We start from the raw sequence: 20031 nt of genomic DNA on the forward strand, positions 1-20031 counted from the left end.
TCAATTTCCCTAGAAAAGTGGATGTATAGTGGATGCATGTTTTTATTTTATTAAAACTAAAAGTCTCCTGTCATCCAAATACTTTTATGTCACTGGTGTGGATCTAATCATCAGAAACATGATAAAATTATTTGCTGTTTTCTTATTACTTATATGACACTTCATATTGGTCTCAGAGAAGTTTTCTACAATATCCCTTATTCCAACTATAACCATTGATTCATAATTACTTTTACGTGGTGTTTAAATGAGTCAACAATGTTTGTTTTTGTTACAAGATATATCATTTGCCTTATAATAATGCTCTCTCCTGTCTCCATTTATAGGGAAATTTTTCGGGTTCAAGTTCCCTGGTCTGCGAGTTCTCACTTACAGAAAGCAGTCCTTACCACAAGAAGACCCGGATGTGGTAGTCATCGATTCGTCTAAACACAGTGATGATTCGGTAGCCATGAAGCACTTTAAGTCTCCTACAAAAGAAAGCTGCAGCCCTTCTGAAGCAGATGACACAAAAGCTTTGATACAGCCCAGCAAATGTTCTCCCTTGGTGAATATATCCGGACCTCTTGACCATTCCTCTCCCAAAAGACAATGGGACCGACTCTACCCTGACATGCTGCAGTCAAGTTCCCAGCTGTCCCATTCCAGATCAAGGGAAAGTTTATGTAGTATACGGAGAGCATCTTCAGTTCATGATATAGAAGGATTCGGTGTCCATCCCAAGAACATATTTAGAGACCGACATGCCAGCGAAGGTATGTTTGATTTTTTTTAAAATGGAAACATATATTCACGGGTAATAAATGATTATTTGCATAGCGTTTTAAATTTCAACAATAATCCCTGTGCATTGGGGAAAGAAATATGATTAAAGGCTATTAAAAATCTGAGTCCTACACTCAGAGTTGTTACTGATTTCCTCTTTGAACCCTAATGAGTAATTTAGTTCTTCTGGCTTCTTTATCTGTATTTCTGAAATAGTATGATAACCATTATCTGCCTACCACATGGAGTGTTAATTAATTAATGCTTATTATAAAATGTGCTTAGGTGATGAACACTATCATCTCAAGCATAATTAATTTTGCTGCATTTAGCAAATGATCATGCCCTGGAAGAAAGAATTTGTGCCATCAGAGGGCTAGTTCATTGACCGACTCTTTCCAAAGGGAGGAGCATAGGAACCGTGATGTACTGAGTGATCAGAAAGCTGTAAGCTGACAGGGGTGAAAGGTAGGTAGGAAGAAGGGGAAAAATGTAAAGGGAAAAAAAAATCCTGAAAGTCCTGGTCTCAACTGGAAAAGCAAATCAGAATTTATTTCTCCCTGACCTCTTTATGTTCACATTCTTTTATTAGCCAGTAGTGAAATTAAGAATACTTAAAAAGCAATGACAGAAACAATTTATCATGAACACAGTAATTGATAACATTGGTTAAGTACTTACTATGTCTGAGGCAATGGAAGTGCTTGACACACATTAAGTCTCATTTTACTGTCATAACAAACCCAAATTAGGAATCATTTTTAAGCCCCATTTAATAAGTGAGGAAACAGAGGCTTAGATATGTTAAATAAATAACATGAATAACTAGACTAAGGTTACAGAGCTAGTCAGTGTCAGAGCCTGGCTTCAAACTCAGGACTGCCTGTCTCCATAGTCTACAATCAAATTCATGTAATATTTTTCCTCCCTCACTCCTGCTCCTCCATGAAACCTTGCCATAGGAGGAGTCTGTTGAATCTCTTGACTTTCCCCAGGGAGTCTGAGAATCAAGATTCCCGGCATGGGTACAGTAGACCCACTTTTCAGATTCCCATAGATTTGGGTTCTTGAGATACCTGCTGTCCAAGCTGCTGCTGGTTTTGTCTTTAAAACATTAATTCTTAGTGTGAGGTGTTAAGTACTTTGTCAGCTGATCACACTTATTTTTCCAGCCTCATTTCTAGCCCCAGCAAGACTCCCTTCCCTACTACATACTCTATTCTACACCTGCACGGATATAATTTTCCTTTTCCCGAAAATGTAACATGTGTTTTCTTGCTTCATTACTTTGTTATGCCTGGAATACTCTTCCCCACTTTGTCCCTCCTTACACTACCACTCAGCGTAAGGGATCCATTTCCCTCTTCCCAAACCAGAAGAATTAAATCATTTCACACTCAAGTTTGCAAACCAATATTTACATATAGTATAGCATGGATTGCATTTTATGTTTATTGTATATTATATGTCTGTCATTCTTGCCAGATATGTAAACAAACAATTATGTTGCTCTGAGCTCCTCCAGGATAGGCACTCTGGCATAGTGAGCTCTGCACCCTTAGTATCTAGCACAATTGTCTACTTCATGGCAGATACTTGATAAATATTGGTGTGACATTGAGAAGACCATGTGATGTTGAGAGGACTGTGCTTGTGAGTTCTGTTTCAAAATCATGCAGATCAGAAAATAATGAGTTATCTGCTCCATCATACTCTGAAGTTAAACTGAAGTCTTAAGAGTAAATCATATAGAGGATCTTTATCTAAAGGACACCATGAAGCAGAGAAGGCAGGAGAGGTGAAAGGAAGAGTTGACAGGAAAAAGTTCAAAGAAAGATAAACCAATAGCTCAGAAAAAGATACAAGAGCAATTCGCACATCCTTTTAATCTGTGGGCCAAAGAGGGTCAAAAGGAAAAAAGAAAATACAAGACCAATTCCCAGATTGGGTAATCATCTAAGGCCCTATCCCATTCAGTAATGGCAGACTCAATATTTCCTGACAAAATGAAACCACTAGAATTTGATCTTTGATCAGTGAGTCCTGTGGCTAAACATGACTAATAAATCAATATGGTAATTCAAATGGCCAGCAAATGTTTTAGCTGGTTTAGTTAGTGTAGTCACTTTTAGCAATCATACTGACTTTTCAGAAATTGACCTTTCAGAGATTCCCTGGAGAGATCCTGACTTCTATAATAACAGTAGTATAGTAAAATTCAAAAACAATAAATTTGAAAATCAAACTGATACATAATCAGTGCATGGTACTGACTTAGCCGGTGTTTGGACAGTGGTGCTAAGTAGTTTAGATTAGATTTCTTGATTTAACTTCATTGTTTTAATTAAATGATCTCCATTTAGTGCACAGTTACTGATACAATTATGAGAAAGAATGATTTAATATTTTTGGATTTCTCAGTACAGGTACTGTAAACATTTGGTGCTAGATCATCCTTGATTTTTCTGCCTCACCCAAAGTGAGCTGCTTTCAAAAAAAGAATTACTTTCTTACAGATTATGCTATAGTCAACATGTGACTACAGATTGATAAATTCTGAGGATATTTTATCCTTCATCTTTAGAGCAATTTTAGCTACAAAATCACTGATTAGCAAAAAAGAAACTACATTTCCTAACACTTTATAATTTGGTATATTTTAGAAATAGAGCCATTGATAAGGAAAGATGGAAAACTTTTAGGCGTGATTTTAGTTTTATGAATTCATGTAACTGATTAACAGGTGAAATAATGCACAAGATTTCAAAGTCTGATTGTTGTCTCCTCATTCAAATAAATAAAAACATTCTCCTGTACAGGCTATCTTCATAGAACTTTAAATATTTTGCAGATACATTAATGAATAATATTTTACTTTATCCTCTCATTTAATTCACATTATCAAGTACCTTAGAACCATACTTTTCAAACCATCTTTGATGAAGACCAGAATTTTGTTTTCTGATTCATCACTGACCAATACATTTGTGAATTCAATAAAAATGTACTATTAGAAAAATGAAATGTAAAAAATAGACACAAAATATAAACCCCAATTGTTTTATTATTAGATTAATCAGACATGAAATTACTGTGCCAAACTGCTACAAAAATTTCTAAATATTTACTCCAATTTCTGTACTTACATTGTCATGGAAGGATAACAAGCAGATCTCAGCTAAGACCAGTGCACAAGCCATACTCTGCCTTGGAAGGTCAAAGCTGTAATAACTATATAGTGTAATGTTTTGTTAGTTTTCTCGGAATTGGTAAATCTTTATATATAATTTTGAGGTTTAATAAGTACAGTTGTAATTTATAACTACTTGCAAGCAGCTGTTACTTTACTAATGGTTTTTGGACCCAGCTTCTGATAGACACATTCATTCTGGGTAATCAAGATCTCTTCCACTATCTCTATTTGTTTTTTGTGATTCTCTCCAAGTGGAAAGGGAGTTGTCATCTAAGGCCACAATTTTATTTGTATATCTTTGTCCAATGCAATGTCTATGAGCAATTCAATACACCACACTCTTAGAATTACTTCAGTTGTAAGCTTTGAAATTATTATGATATATTCCAAGATTTTAAATGGGCACAGTGTTAGCATAGATATCAGGAAAATGCTGAACAGATTTTTCAAATCTTGGATATATTTGAATGGTTTTGATACGACAGTGACATTTCTTTTAAGCCTGTGTGTTTCATAGCTAGTAATGCATATTTTGTTAGTGGCAAGTATGCAACATTTAGATTGTTGATCTCAAAATAAATCTAGAAATATTCAACTCAGATTTTAAAAGAGCTCATTTTATTACAAATAAAAATTTTCAATATTCTAGTAATTACACTGAATTCATTGTGACATTAATAAATATGTTTACATTTTTAAAACAATCTAATCTTTCATTTACGTCTTACAATTATTTTTGTCTAAGAATGACTCTTTGAGTTATATTTGCTATTTTTAAAATATATATTAAGAACATTTGGAGGAGGGCAGTTAATAAAATTGTGTTTAATAATGTAAGTTGGAGCCAGGCACAGTGGAGCCAGGCAGAGTGGTGTGGTTGTAGTCCCAGCTACTAAGGAGGCTGAGGCACGAGGATTCTTGAGCCTAGGAGTTCAAGTCCATCCAGAGAGATATAGCCAGACCTTGTCCTGAAAGGAAGAAAGGGAGGGAGAGAGGGAGGGAGGAAGTGAGGGAGGGAGGGAGGGAAGAAACTGTTATCTTAGAAACATTTTCCTTATTAACATACTAGGTTAAATTATATGCAAAAAATTACGTAACATGCAAAATGTGGAGTCTTCCTTTGAGTATATTCTCTGTGATAGTTGAGGAGACACTAAAATTGGCTGTTGACAAGGTTGAAAGTTTTGTCACAACTGCAGCAGCTGGGGAAGTCTATTTCTAAACTGTCATAATTATAAAATCTGTACTTTGGAATCCATTGAAATTGAGATAAATGCTTCACATATTTAAATAAGAATGTATGTTATGACAGATACTATTTTTAGTATATGCGTGTTACTTGGTGGAATAGTACACAATGTTAATTTCAATTAAAGAGAAATTTTCCATCATATTCTGATTTCTCTGATTGTTTATATACAGGTGATTCAGTGTATATAATATAATTTTAGTTTTCTTTTTATATTTCTCTTTTTTTATCCTTATGTGCTCAAACCAGACAATGGTCGCAATGTCAAAGGTAATGTACAAACTCAAATTTCACCATCTGATACTCAACGTGCCCCTTTACTCGGCATGTTAACTTGCCTGCTGTATGCCCTGTTCAATGCAACATCTTCATGCTGCCCTTAGCTATTCGGGGTGCCTGGTGGAGACATCATGGCTTGATTTTGCTAGAGACATTGTTATTTCTCTGCTGCGTCACCAAAATGATTATGAGCTCCTTTTGCCTGCAAGAATTATAAGCCTAGGTTGACAATGAATACTTCCTAAATATTTAAATTATTTGGAAAAACACAAACCTCAAGCTAAATATATTCTGATGTGACAGAGGCACAAAAGCCTATTTCAGGAAAACAACAATTTTGAGTGCAAGATTAAATAAAATAAGCAAAGTGCTACATGACAGCATCACTTCACTTGTTCCTCTTTTGTTTCCTCAAAACTAGTTTCACGTTCCTGGATGGCAGGGGGTATGGTTTTCAGCTTACTGTAGTAGTAAACTATATATGCATGATAGTCATTTTCTGTTTTTCTCTGTTATACTTTAATCATTTTAATTGTGTTCTATATTAGCCTGAAATCACTGGCATGACCTACAACTCCCAGAGGGTTACGTTTAACTGGGAATAGTCTGGATAAATCTGGATTGGGCTAAAAATTTGAAATTCACTTCTGTTTTCTACTATATCATAGTAGCTACAAGGATCACAAAATATAATAACCATATTATCATCAAATTGAAAACCATGGGGCCTGGTCTTTCAGCATAGGCCATGCATGCTGCTGTGGGTGTGCAAATGGTGATCGTTACTTATTTTGTGCATGTGTGTTGCATGAACACGTCTCCACCAGTAACCGTCATTACTTAGAATTCACTGTTTTAACCACTCTCTCTTAAATGTCACTGGTACACTGACCACTGTGCAATTTTGTATATTGATTTCTCACTTGCTTCCCTAAAATAACTCAGAACCGGTGATGGTTATGAATTAATAGACTAGGGACCAAAAATGCTTGGTCGGCAACCTAGGGAAATTTGAAAATCAGGGAAATTATGGCAGTATGCCCCGAAACCCACCCGAATTTTATTTTGTAAGCACTTTAAAAAGGGTCTATGCAGGTTGATCCAAATAGTGGGGTGGGATTTCACCTACATCATTATTCTTTTTTTTTTTTTTTTGGCCTGTCCACTGTGATTTCTAAAAGGGAGAAAATAGTGTCAACTGTGTGCGGTGGTTTGCATTGACATAATTCAGAACGTAACCTCAAGAAGCAGGATACAGATAGTTCTTGCCAACTAGCTTTAGAATTTAACAATTGTCAGTAAATTAGTAGGCATTAATTAATTTTCTAGTGATTTTTAAATGTAGTGATAAATGAACCTAATTTTTCTCAACAAATAGAGAATTGGACTTGTTTAACTTTCAAACTACTAGTTCACATGTATGTCAAAGTACAGCTATTTTATTTTAGTATCATAAAATAATTAATTTACTCTCCAACCTTTTTTCTCAACTCTCTCATTTTTAATAGGAGTAGTCTTTGAATACAGATATTCTTTATTTATTACATAGATTTCAGATTGACATCAATTTTACAATCACAATTTAAAGTATATGGTAGAATCATCAAAGTCAGAATTTTGCATTACAAATCTCTAAACCATATAGAAAGTTTTCACATATTAATACTTAAGAAGTTCTATCCCCAAATTGGAGAAAACATTTGCAAACATAACGAAATTTAATGTAAATTTTCACTCCAAAGCCTTCATTACTTTTTTCAAGCTCTGGTTTTGAAAACTATTAACAATGTTTAAGTGTCTGCCTCTAAGATTTTTCACAAAGCCATTAACCTTGTTAATTAGGTACGGGACCATACATTAAGTGTGCATTTTAAGTTTGTTTGGCTTTGCTTCTATACCAGATATAAATAAAAGACTAAAAAAATGCAGGTTTCTACCCTACTTTGTGTACAAAATGCGTAATTATAATTGATTATTTCAATATTTAATTCAACCAAAAAAATTTATTTATCTGAATTAAATAAATAATTTAGGAATGTGTTGGTAATGTCTTCAAGATCATCTGGTTTATTTATGTCAGGTGAGGTGTTGGCTAAATACCTTGTACAGGTGGTACATTTATCTCCAGAGGATGCCATTCTTTTTTTTTTTTTTTTTTTTTTTTTTTGAGACGGAGTCTGGCTCTGCCGCCCAGGCTGGAGTGCAGTGGCCAGCTCTCAGCTCACTGCAAGCTCCGCCTCCCGGGTTCACGCCATTCTCCTGTCTCAGCCTCCCGAGTAGCTGGGACTACAGGCGCCCGCCTCGTCGCCCGGCTAGTTTTTTGTATTTTTTAGTAGAGACGGGGTTTCACCGTATTAGCCAGGATGGTCTCGATCTCCTGACCTCGTGATCCGCCCGTCTCGGCCTCCCAAAGTGCTGGGATTACAGGCTTGAGCCACCGCGCCCGGCGGAGGATGCCATTCTTTTTTTTTTTTTTTTTTTTTTTTTTTGAGACGGAGTCTCGCTCTCCCGGGCTGGAGTGCAGTGGCCGGATCTCAGCTCACTGCAAGCTCCGCCTCCCGGGTTTACGCCATTCTCCTGCCTCAGCCTCCCGAGTAGCTGGGACTACAGGCGCCCGCCACCTCGCCCGGCTAGATTTTTGTATTTTTTTAGTAGAGACGGGGTTTCACCGTGTTAGCCAGGATGGTCTCGATCTCCTGACCTCGTGATCCGCCCGTCTCGGCCTCCCAAAGTGCTGGGATTACAGGCTTGAGCCACCGCGCCCGGCCGAGGATGCCATTCTTTAGCTTTCTCAGGAAGTCTGTGTTAGTGCCTGTTACACAAAGAGCTAATCTAAATCCTTCTTTCTGATATGAATTTTTTCCCCTTCGTCTGTCTCTACTAGACAGAGATACTAGCTAACTACTGCTAATCATGATGCAATATCACAGTAAAAAGACAGCAAATTGATACTCAGTCTTTTTTCTAAAACTAATTTCCACCTAATCTTCGTTCTTAGGATCTTTTTCATTTCCCTTTAATAAATTTTCTTAACATTCTGACTCCTTAAGTTAACACTTCAAAGTTCTTTTTAAAAGTGTAAACCATTGTCAAAGAGTGGAAAAGTTGTTTCAAATAAATTGCACATCCTGCTATATATATGTATGATAATTTAACAACTTCTCTGATAAGTGAGAGGACCTAATCCTACATCCATCACTCATATACTAATTTTTACCTCAAACTTGGTGGCTTTTCTGTCTATTTTGCTTTACAAGTCATCAGTAAAAATCTACCTCACTTTCCCTATTTCGTAAATAAGTCATAACACAATTTTGCCCCTTTAATGCTTCTGCCTCCTTGTTATCCCAAGTAACCCTGCTTCCCTCTGACATTGGTGTGTTCCATTGCCAATTTGTGTATGAATCTGTCCTATGACTTCACAGGTTTGTTACAGCTTTTACCTCCTCTCTAGCCTATATGGCTCATAAATGAAATAAATTAATCTAATACAACTTGTTTCTCATAGGATGCATTGGCCATTACCTAGTATCTTGTCATCTGATGAGGATTTGCAAATTGATTTTCAAAGATAACAGTTTACTCCTGCAATAATATGTCATGCACTAGAACAGACAATATGAAGAAAAATAATTTGATGATTACTTCTTACGCATCTTTCTAAGTGCTCAACTGGTTGCCTTATACTTATTGACAGTGTTCGTTTACGAAGTTTAATTATTAAACACTGCATTTGCATCTTCTCTCATGTTAAGTCACTTCAGCAATTTGGGTTTTATTAAACTTTAGCTAAATAAACTCAGTGCCCTAAGATATATTGTACAAATACCTGATGATTTAAAAACAACCTTTTTCTGTTTGGTTTCCTTCTTTCCTATCATATTTTTCCCTCCAAAACGATTTTTTAAAGTAGCATTATTTTCTTTTAATCTATCAGATGCCCTTAGCTGTATTTCCAGCACCATCTAAAGGAAAAATATATTCTCCTTTAGCATCTCATATCTCATGATAAATTTAAATAGCCTCATCATACAAATTTTAAATATCTTTAATCTAAAATTCTTCCCAGATGTTGCTTTAGCCTCTAGCTTCTTGTCTAAATGTAGGTATTTCTTTGCAGCTGGAAATTGGCCTACTTTATGTTTAATCAGACACTTGAAATATATTAAAGCACTCTCCAGCTGTTGGTTTAGTTTACTTGGTCACCTGTTTTCCACCTTCTCCTAATATTTTGAAAAATGTAACTTGGTCATCCATCTTGCAAATGCTTCTCTGAAGAGCATCAAGTACTCCTCTATGCTTTTGAGTTTTACATGACTTTCTATTGAATCTCTTATTTTCCTCTATTTCTGCCCATTCATTTCCTTTAAATTTATTTACTTTGTTTTTCAGGTTATTCTCCTTTATTTCATTAGAATCCCAAATCCCATCTGTTCATGATCACTCTCAGTGAGGCTGCCTTTCACCTTTAAATCCTCAACCAAGGCCTCTCTGAATATAGACTTAGGAGGTAGGAAACCCTGTATTCTGGTTCTTTATTCTTATTCTTTTCTGGCCTCATATTCTGTCCGCTTAGGTTTACAATTGGTGAAATAAGGATATTGTTAATACCTACCTTAGTTAAAACGTTGAAATTTTTTTCATTTGCATTTTGATGGGCTTAGAGGAACCTAAGTCAACACTGATCATCTTGAAGACTCTAGAAGTCTTCTGCATTTAAACATCTGCTTTAAAATCAGTAGAAAGAAGCATAATTATCTTTTTTATACAGCATGAAATAAATTTTAAATGCCTTATCTAAGTAGCTTTCACAAGTTATTTTAAGTAATATTTTAAGTTTTACTGAATTAATTAAAATATAGATTAAAAGAAAATGTGGATTAACTCTTTAAGACTAAGAGCCAAAAAAAAAAAAAAACCTAGAATAGAGTAAGAGTTTAGAGGGTTTTTCCACCTGCAAATAAGAGAAGCTAAAATAGTGAATGCAATGAAGTTGCAAATTCTGAGGCTAAATTTGAGTATGACATTTTATCAACCAGTTTCTCAATCATATCAGATCCAATGTCTCCTTGTCTCAATAAATACTTCGTTATACTCATTTTGCTATCCTGAAATTGAACTCGGAGGTAATTTAACCTATTTCTAAAATATCAACATGATTCCCTAACTGTAATACACAGGAGAAATAAAAGAAAAGCACTTTGCAATAAAATATTTATTTCAAAATGTTAGTGTTCAAATATAACTGCACTAGAAAACATAATGCAATAATTAGACATATGAAGAAAATTTGGTTTTAAAAGCATTAAGTACATGAGAAAATATTCCATACAGGTACCAGATAAAATGGTCAGCAGGAGTATGGATGGGCAGCATAATCAAAACCACCATTGGAGTCAAGAATTATATCAGACTTATTTATACATGAATTTTTAAAATGGGAAGTAACTAAAATTTAATTATGATTGATATATCAATACAAACTGAAGGGAAAATAAGGAAGTATGGTAGTCTCATAAAGGAGCTAGCTCTTGCTTTTAATGGTAGTGTCAAAATGATACTTTCCATGATATAATGCAATAGTAGTGAATTACACAGAAGAAAGAAATCCCACTAGATGTCAGGACATATATTCATCCTCCAATACATAAAAAAAGACCCTGCACACATGCTTTGTTATGTAAGGAGAAACCAAAGATGGAATGGAAAATGAAATGGCAATTTAGACATTATAGAGAAGTTGTGGCAGATCTCCAGGGAGTTTTGAGAATGAGACTGAAAACCAACAGGCAACCCAAAGACAAATAAATAATTACAAGTGCTTCATTTTTAAGACATAGGTTCCTTTTCATAGTCTCATATCATTTTAAATATGTAGGAGGATATGTATATAAAATATTTTTGAAGGAACTTTTATTAGTGTGATTTTGGTAATTCTCTGAAAATTTAACAATATTTGGTTGCAACAATGATAAAGAACCCTCAAGTCTCTTATCTTACATATTTGCAAATGACAGATCCAAACACAGATTTTAATCTAAACTCTGAAATTTTCTATTGGCTACTCAAGTGCCACAAGGAGTGTAGCTCTAAGTGGCATAATTTTCCAAAATGGTGAGCGATTTCTGACAAAGTTCTGAATAAAACAATATATATTCTTACCTCTACATGGAAATTGTAGCTCTGGAAATTTCAATTTATATGGAAATCATGTAAAAAGTACATTGCGGTGTTTATATGTGAAACAGTTAGTTTTAAGGCTCAATTCATGAATAAACAGGCTTTTCACCTGCATGAATGCCCTTGAGGCAGGTAAGGTAATTCTTTAAGGCAAGGAGAATTGTGACATTGAAATTCTTTCATAATTGTGACAACAAAAAATGCTGCCACAAATCTCCCCTAGAGTGAAATACTACCATAGTTGAAATCACCTGCTTATATAAGTGTAGCCAGTTCAGTGGAGTTTATTGGAACTGGTCACAAGGGCAATTAAAGTAGATCAACAGTGTCTTTATTAACATTGTCGAATCTGTGATGACATCGATGATGATCCGTGAATTCAGCTAAATTTTAAACAACTCTGTGGACAGTTTGCTACAGAAATGCAGCATAGAGAAGCATGACACAGAAAGAGAGTGGAAAGATGAGCTTAAGGGTTTTGAATACAATTTAACTATATATTTGAGCTCTGTTATCTATAATCTGTTAATAGTATCCTTGTTAGTTAAAAAAACTAAGGAGTGAAAATATGACATTGGAGTTGGGGAAAAGACAGTATCTAAGAAACCTGAAATCCTGGCATAATTTACAAATCATAAATATTAAGATATAAAACCTAGAACTCAACTACAGAATGCTACACAAAGGAAAACATTATCCTGGTGTGCATTACAATAAAATAAATTAGTGATGTGGGCTGGAGACTTCCAAAAAGACCTGAAGAATGGAGTTTCTGTCAGAGAACTATCTGAAGGCTAGATGAATTTGTTGCCACTATTTACTCTTATTTCTATCTTTGTATAAATAGAAAAGAGAGTTAGGTTCTATATGCAAATGAGAACATACGAGGCAATAAATTCCTGGAGAGCTCATGACATTTTTCTTCTAGATGGACTTGGTCATCGTCACGGATAAGAATCAGGGAGTCAACAGAAATGCAACTCAAGAAACACAGTATTTGTTAAATACATGAAAATTTATTAAGATTACTTCACACTTTTATAATAAGTGTAAACTTTTATGAAAAAGTATGTGTGATTTTCCCCGATAGTGACTATGAACAAAATGATGAGCATTGATTTCTTAGTATTATATCTGACCCGAGTTGATTGATTGTTGTCCCAAATGCAAAATCTTTAAGTCTAATTCTAAAGTGTTTATACCTTGCTTGATGCTTAAAGTACATTTTGATCCCGAAAATGGGTTCACTTCATTTTGAACAGATAAAGAAATAACAGAAGGCAACTATGCTGCCTAACAAGTTTATTGATGCAATTTGTATGTTTTAACCACTTCCCGGGGCACAAAAATAGGGAGCTCGCGATTTTTATAAAATTCTCCCTGTTGTTAATTTTTAAGAGCTAAATAACAGTGTGTGTAATATTGCTCATTACACAAGATACTTCTCAGAGAATTTCCTGATTCTCTATAAGCAACAGACAACAGATTCATCCCAAAGGAAGATATAGCTGGTCAATCTACTCCCTCAACAAGGAAACCAGGAGTCTTGCCACCGTGCCAAGTTATCTTTGTAGGAAAGATTTCGAGAAGTGACTAGGTACTATCAACCCCAGACATGCCCTATTACCTAGCTGTGGCACTTCTATTGTAAGTTATGTTTGCCAGAGCATTCTGCTTGTGTGGTTTTTATAGCACCTTTTTTTTCTCAGAAAGTGGTCAAGACTTAAACATAAGTGAAAGAAAAAAAAGGATCTAAAAATCCCACATATGATCCTGGAGTTTTCATTAGAGTATACACATTCACACAAAAATGGCCCTTCACCCTCTGAAGCTTTATCTGTACTTCCTTCATCTGGGTTTAACTATTTTAGAAGTTCTATGGAGCATCTCATATAGGTAGTGGAAACATATGAAGAGCCTAGATGGCTTGTCACTCCTCAGTGACACAGAGGGGAGTAACACAAATTAGAGCAGGGCAAACAATCCATTTGGAAATTATGGCCAATATGACTTTAACCATAGGTAAGTCCTTCTTAAATAATCCTCAAATTACAAAATGAAATTTATAAGAAACTTTAAAGGTAGAATTTGACCAATAACAGAGAGTGTAGTTTTTTCTTTTATTGTAGCTTTTAATGAAAGAAATTAATTAAGAGCTAAATCTGCCATTTGCTCTCTGGGTGCACACCTAGAACCCAGTCTTATTCTCAGATACCCACATACCATTCCATGTGGCCCAAGGTGACCCATTCCCTGTGTCCAGGTATAAGCTAGCTGCATTTAGTCACAGTCAAATCAGGATCATATTGGTCAAGAATCATTAGCAGGGTATTCAGAACTGTCTCTTCTATATCTTCTTATATTACTCTTTCAAATACTTTCCTTTTTTATTTTTTAGGGCCTTTTAATCATATCAAGTCAAGCCTCCTGGGATCCACATCAGATTCAAACCTCAACAAATACAGCACCATTAACAAGATTCCACAACTCACTCTGAATTTTTCAGAGGTCAAAACTGAGAAAAAGAATTCATCTCCTCCTTCTTCAGACAAAACCATTATTGCACCCAAGGTTAAAGATCGAACACACAATGTGACAGAGAAAGTGACCCAGGTAGGACACAATGTTCTTATCAATTTCAACTGTTTTAGAGGTTTGTTTCTGCACCTTAAAATATATTCTTTTTCTTATAAATGACTATCAATAGAGGTAAGACATTTATCTGTACTCCTATTTATCTTAAGATGTTGGGCAACTCTCTAACAGATTCATAAAGCTGTATATTAGGATTTTATATATTACAAGACTAAGCAAAAATAGGCTAACATGGCATGGTAGCTCCTACTTTTGTAGAGGTGGTTAACCTGCTATTCATCATGTTTGGACCCTTACTGTTTGGCTGCCAACTCTCACATTATTAAAACGTGTTTTTTTAATATAATGGATATTTCTATTGAAGCTTTAGGGGACTAATTAGGGTTTGCTCTGAACTATGGTATCCTTTTTGCACTTTACTAAATAGAGTCGGATGTAGTTCAGTTAACTTGGGGAAAAGAGCTGTCTGAGATGATGAAAAGTCAGTGAAACAACACATTTTATTGGAACAATATCTTATTGTTTTCAAATAAATACTGCAACTTGAACTAGGGTAAAAAGCTAGCAGGTGTACTGCTTCAGAGAGTAGATAGAAATGATTTCTACTTATTATATCAACATAACAGCTAAGCAGTACCTAGCTTTTGCTTGCAATGCACTTACATTGTTGGGAATTCATGACTCTAAAATTTGTCAAGCAAGCGGTTCTTTTACGAACAATTTACTCAGTATATTTGCTTAGCAAATCTTTGCATAAACTCTCTATAATATAAAGCCAAGCTTGCCCCCATTCTCTATCCCAAGCATTGAAGTTTTTGAATTGATGAAGTATTTCTGTAATTGTAATCACTACAAACCACACTATAGTACTGTTTCCAGATAATCTCTTATGTGTGAGCTGAAATAGCTATGAAAAGACCATGAGCAAGTTATAAATAGACCTGTGCAGTCTATATTTATTTGAGAGGTGAAATTATACTTGCCATTCTTGAGAGCATCTTTCCTATATATTTTAATATTTATGTAGTAATGAGGCTTTCTGTTCTAAGCATTTCACTTTTCTTAACTTATATTTAGTAAAATGGGTAAATGAACAGTTTACTGTTATGCACATTGTATTGACATCATTTTGATAGCTTTGTATTTTCCTTACAATTGTTTTTACTTTAAAAGTTTTATTATTTATAGATTCCTACCATTATATGAATATATAGGAATCAAGAGACTTAAGAGGATACAGAAGAAAAGTTGGAAATATTAGGGTCAGGGCCCTGCAAGTGCATGAGAAAATAAAATTCAAAGAAGCACAGCATGGCAGTGGGGACTGTGGCGAACTGTGGAGTGCAGGCCCCCTCTAAAGCAGACAGCTGATATGCAGCTCTCGCTAACTGTGGTTAGGCAGAAATGCTTGACCAATTAATGAATGCTTGCAAATCTTTCCATTTTAAAAGGGAAGCTGGAAATGCAGAATTTAAGATAACCTCTTTATTTCTTAAAGTTGACAAACTAAAAATTGCTTTGAACTATTTTTTCAGGCTGAACAAAACACATCTTAAGGCCTGTGCGCAGCCATGTGTGATCTCAGCAAGACTTTCATGTGCTTGGTCCACCACAGAGACCATCCTATGCTGCCATGTTCAGCAGATCCACTGTGCCAGGAGTACGTGACACACACAGAGATCTGAGAAGCACCTGCTCTGGGAGCTTTCTCAGATAGTGGCACAGGAAACATATATACAAATATCAATAATGAAATGCAGGGTAATAAAGAATATTAGGGAGAAAGTTATTGTACTGTAAGGGAAGAATTTACAGGGAAAAAAAAGAGATAGGATTAAACACTTAAGCCAGATCTAGAAGATCACATCAAACTGTGTAGTCAGTAAATTTTAAGAGCATAAATCAGAGTCAAACTAGATTGTGTTTTATTTCAGCCATTTATTGTAGGCCGCGAATGCAAGTAGCATTTATTGTGTGTCATTAAGGCAAATTTCAGGACTGGGAAAACTTACTTCTCAGAGTTGATGTAAGAATTAAATAGAAATGTGGAAAGTGTCCATCCTAGTACTAAGTACATAACAAGCAATGTCAGGCCATTATTATGTTTATTAATATTCTTCTATGATCCCCCAACTCTCCTCACCATCTCTGCAGGATCTCTTTATCCCTACATCACGAGGGCCTAGTAGAACATCTGGCAGAATGGAATTCATCAAATGTTTGCTGAATAAATGAGTGCATAAATGAATGGAAGAGTTAGCCAAGGGAAGGGATAAGGATTCCAGGTAGAAAAAAACCACAAGAACAAAGTTATGAAAGCATTCATGTCCATATGACTTTTTAGAACAAGTGGTTTTCTGAGCTGTTGAGAGGCTAGTCTGGACAATTTACCTTCAAAATAACACTTTTCTACCTTTTCACCTAAGTGCCATGGGGGTCTGAGTAAAATGCAACAGTTTCCATCAGCAGCTTTGCATTTTTTTGGTCTCACACTTTATCTTTAAAAGCCCTGTGACTTTCACATTTAGCTTTGTAATATAACAATATTTGTTTTAACATTTTAAAATGTTTTAAAATATTGCTATAGACCCAATGTTTGTGTCCCCACCAAAATTTCTATGTTGAAACATAGTCACCAGCATGATGGCATTTGGGGGTGGGACCTATGAGAATAGGTCATGAGTGTGGAGCTCTTGTTATGCCCAGACCGTTAGTTCCCCGAAAAAGACCACCAGAGTCCAGAGTCAAAGCCAAGTGGCAAGGATCTTTAATGCAAGTTCGAACTTGGTCCCTCCGTTCCACAACATACAGGAGGGCCCTGAACAATGCGTGCGCTTGCCTTTTATAGCCTAATGTAAACAGGACTTGTAAAGTTGCAGAGGAACGAGGGAATTCTCTAGGTTACAGCATTACAATTGGTTAACATTTGTTTTTTTATTGGTTCCCGTGCTCTCACAAACGGCTGTGTTCCTATCGGGGATTTTCCAGGTGGTGTCCTTCTAAAGTTGAGATATATGGTAGTCTTTGAATTGAAAGATATATGGTAGGGGAGACATATGGTGGGATATGTTTATACTGGGCTCAGGAAGTTGAGAGATATATGGCAAGCACTAGTAATTAGAACAGAAAAAGAACAAGACAGGGACTTTCACATTGCTTGTCTATACAACATCTGAAATCTATAGATAACATTATCGGTTAGGTCGGCATCAACTTTTAACTAGGCTCAAGGCGCCGCCGGGGCTGTCTGCCTGTAGGGTCAACTTCTAACTAGGCTCAAGGTGCCGCCCGGCTGCCTGCCTGTAGATTTCATTTGGTCTCTTTCATTCCTCCCTTTCTCAAGTACCTCTAGAGCCAATCTTGGGTCTTATAAGTCTGATTCTGTTTCAGCATCTACAGGTTGGTATTGGGCTCTGAGGACCATGAGCTGTATGGTGTCAAACCTCTCTCTGACAAACCGCAAAATTCTGTTAACAGCACAAGGTCCTACGGTAAACAGAAATAGTAGACTTAGTAGAGGTCCAATGAAGGGGGCCAACAGAGAAAACATATAAGAATTCCACCATTGATTTGCAGCTGAGGCAAACTGCTGTTTTCTCATTTCTGTGCTTAACTTGCGTAGCTGTTGGACCCTGTTCTCTACAAGCCCTGATTCATTTACATAGAAGCAACAGTCCTCTTTCAGGAACATACATGTACCACCTTTTTCAGCAGTGAGTAGGTCTAGGGCCCTCCGTTTCTGTAAGGTCACCTGAGCTAGGGATGTGAGCTGTCGTTGAAGGGAGGCAAGGGACTCAGCTGATTCCTCCATAGCCACGGCAAATTGTTGGTACAATTTGTTGCTTTTTATGAGGTGTGACCTAGGGCTCCCCCTGCCAGTCCGGCCGCAATGAGGGATGATGTGAGGGAGATTCCTACAATGAGGGGGAGAAATATTGCTTGTGTAGGTCTCAGTTTAGGGATTGGGTGAATGGCAGTACTAGTCCAGTTACCGGTGTACCCCAGGAACTCGCCGGCAGTTAGTAGAGTTAGTCGGGGAACTAGTGTGACAGGAAGACACAGTAGGCTGGCAACAGAGGGACTAGGTAGATTCTTAGATAATGTTCCATTGCACCAAAAGAATATGCCTTGCGGGGCTCTTAGGGAGGCACTAGGGGGCGTCACAGTGATGCTACAGAGGCTGGAGTTAGTGCCTGAAAAACAGTAGGGAAACTTTTTCTGACTAGGGTTTTGGTACAGTGGCACATTAGGAATGGGGGCGTCCGTGAGATTCTGAAAGTCCCTAGTTTGGGTGGAGGATTCCCAGGGCAGAGGGACAGCGGTTAGTGGTGGATGCCCTAGGGTGGCACACAGAAAGCAGCCAGACAAGCTGTGAAGTCCCATAAGGTTGGCAAGCTCTAATCCTTCTTGTAATATTTCCAGCCAGGAGAAAGGGCGTAATTCTTGTGTTAGTCTGTCTTCCTGTCGCTGGATATCCCCATGGACTAGGGGCAGTATTTGAACTAGGCCACGCCACAGATAGAGGTGACTACTAGGCCATGTGGAGGAAGAGGAATAGTACAGCCCCATGTTGAGACGTGGTCCAGCGGGGGTCCCAAGGGTCCTTAACTATCCAAGTATAGATACCGCCTCTACCCTGTTGGTAAAATTCCACCCGGATTGCTTGTTCCACCCTCTGACTGAGTGCATCTTACAGTAATTGTAGGGGCAGCCTGCGTTTTGGTGCCACCAATAGTGTTTACAATTGTGTTTAGTCTGATCAAACTCAAAGCATATCATTGGTGCCACTGGTTTGGCTATCTGAAAACCAGTAAAATTCAGCAAAATTGGGGCACTGCACCCTGAGGAGGGACAATCAGCACTGGCCAATAATTTCCCGGCTTATGAGGTTGCCCTGGGTGGGTTTGGTTTTCATAAAGCCAGAATCTCCAAACAAAGGGATTAGAAACTGGTTTTGTGTTAGCCCCCACGGCCATTAGGGCGACTAACATTAGGGTTAGACTACCTAGCTGCATGTTTGTAGTGAGCTATGCTGCCGGCGCAGGGTGAGTTTTAAGGGGTTGTTCTTAGCTTTGTCCACAGTCCACGTGGTCGGTGCTTCAGTCGCTATCGTGACGGGTCCGAGAAGGTCGGAGGCTGGGTCCACCGGCTTGACGTGGGTGTAGTGGATCCACGACGCGATGCCTTCTACCTTTAGGGCAGTGGGTGTGGTTAGGAGTACTTGAAGCGGTCCCTTCCACCGGGGTTCTAAGGTTTCTTGCCGATGTCGCTTGACTAGGACCCAGTCTCCCGGCTGGTACGGGTGGTGGTGTCGGTGGGGGTCCGGTTTCATATAATTCCTGCAGCTTAGGCCAGATTTCCTGATGAATTTTCTGCAAGGCTTGTAGGGAAAACAAGAGTTCAGATACATTTTCAGTTTCAGATTGAGCAGATCATCTTTTAGGCTGGGAACTAGGGGCGGGGGTCTGCCATACATGATTTCATAAGGGGTAAGGCCCAGTCTGTAGGGGGTATTACGGGCCCGGAACAGAGCGTAGGGGAGAAGGACCACCCATTAGCGCCAGTCTCCATAGTCAATTTAGTTAAGGTCTCCTTTAAGGTCCGATTCATCCTTTCTACCTGTCCTGAACTCTGGGGCCTGTAAGCGCAATGTAATTTCCAATTAGCCCCAAGAATGGAAGCAAATCCTGACTCACCTTAGCAACGAAGGCCAGTCCATTGTCTGACCCTATCTGGATGGGAAAGCCATACCTGGGGAGGATATCTTCCA

General features: G+C 37.3%; 1 protein-coding gene and 1 long non-coding RNA gene across 3 annotated transcripts in view; one reads left to right on the forward strand and one right to left on the reverse strand.

Moving 5' to 3' along the window:
* The window catches only part of KCNH7 (potassium voltage-gated channel subfamily H member 7), a 498464-nt gene that overhangs the window by 341734 nt on the left and 136699 nt on the right, over positions 1–20031 (forward strand). Inside the window, exons 4-6 of one of the 2 annotated variants that reach the window (XM_033231287.1) lie at positions 327–755; positions 5457–5477; positions 14065–14279. In XM_033231287.1, the coding sequence (XP_033087178.1) occupies positions 327–755; positions 5457–5477; positions 14065–14279 (665 nt within the window). The remainder of the gene's footprint in view (positions 1–326; positions 756–5456; positions 5478–14064; positions 14280–20031) is intronic. The other variant, XM_033231288.1, reaches the window with a different exon arrangement.
* LOC117094937 overlaps positions 4495–20031 on the reverse strand; it is a 32520-nt gene continuing 16983 nt past the window's right edge. Inside the window, exons 2-3 of the long non-coding RNA XR_004441733.1 lie at positions 10102–10210; positions 4495–4926 (exon numbers count right to left, since the gene is read on the reverse strand). This is a non-coding gene — a long non-coding RNA (uncharacterized LOC117094937). The remainder of the gene's footprint in view (positions 4927–10101; positions 10211–20031) is intronic.

The sequence above is a fragment of the Trachypithecus francoisi genome, unplaced genomic scaffold (assembly GCF_009764315.1).
Source record: "Trachypithecus francoisi isolate TF-2019V2 unplaced genomic scaffold, Tfra_2.0 Lachesis_group13, whole genome shotgun sequence".
NCBI classification, from domain to species: domain Eukaryota; kingdom Metazoa; phylum Chordata; class Mammalia; order Primates; family Cercopithecidae; genus Trachypithecus; species Trachypithecus francoisi.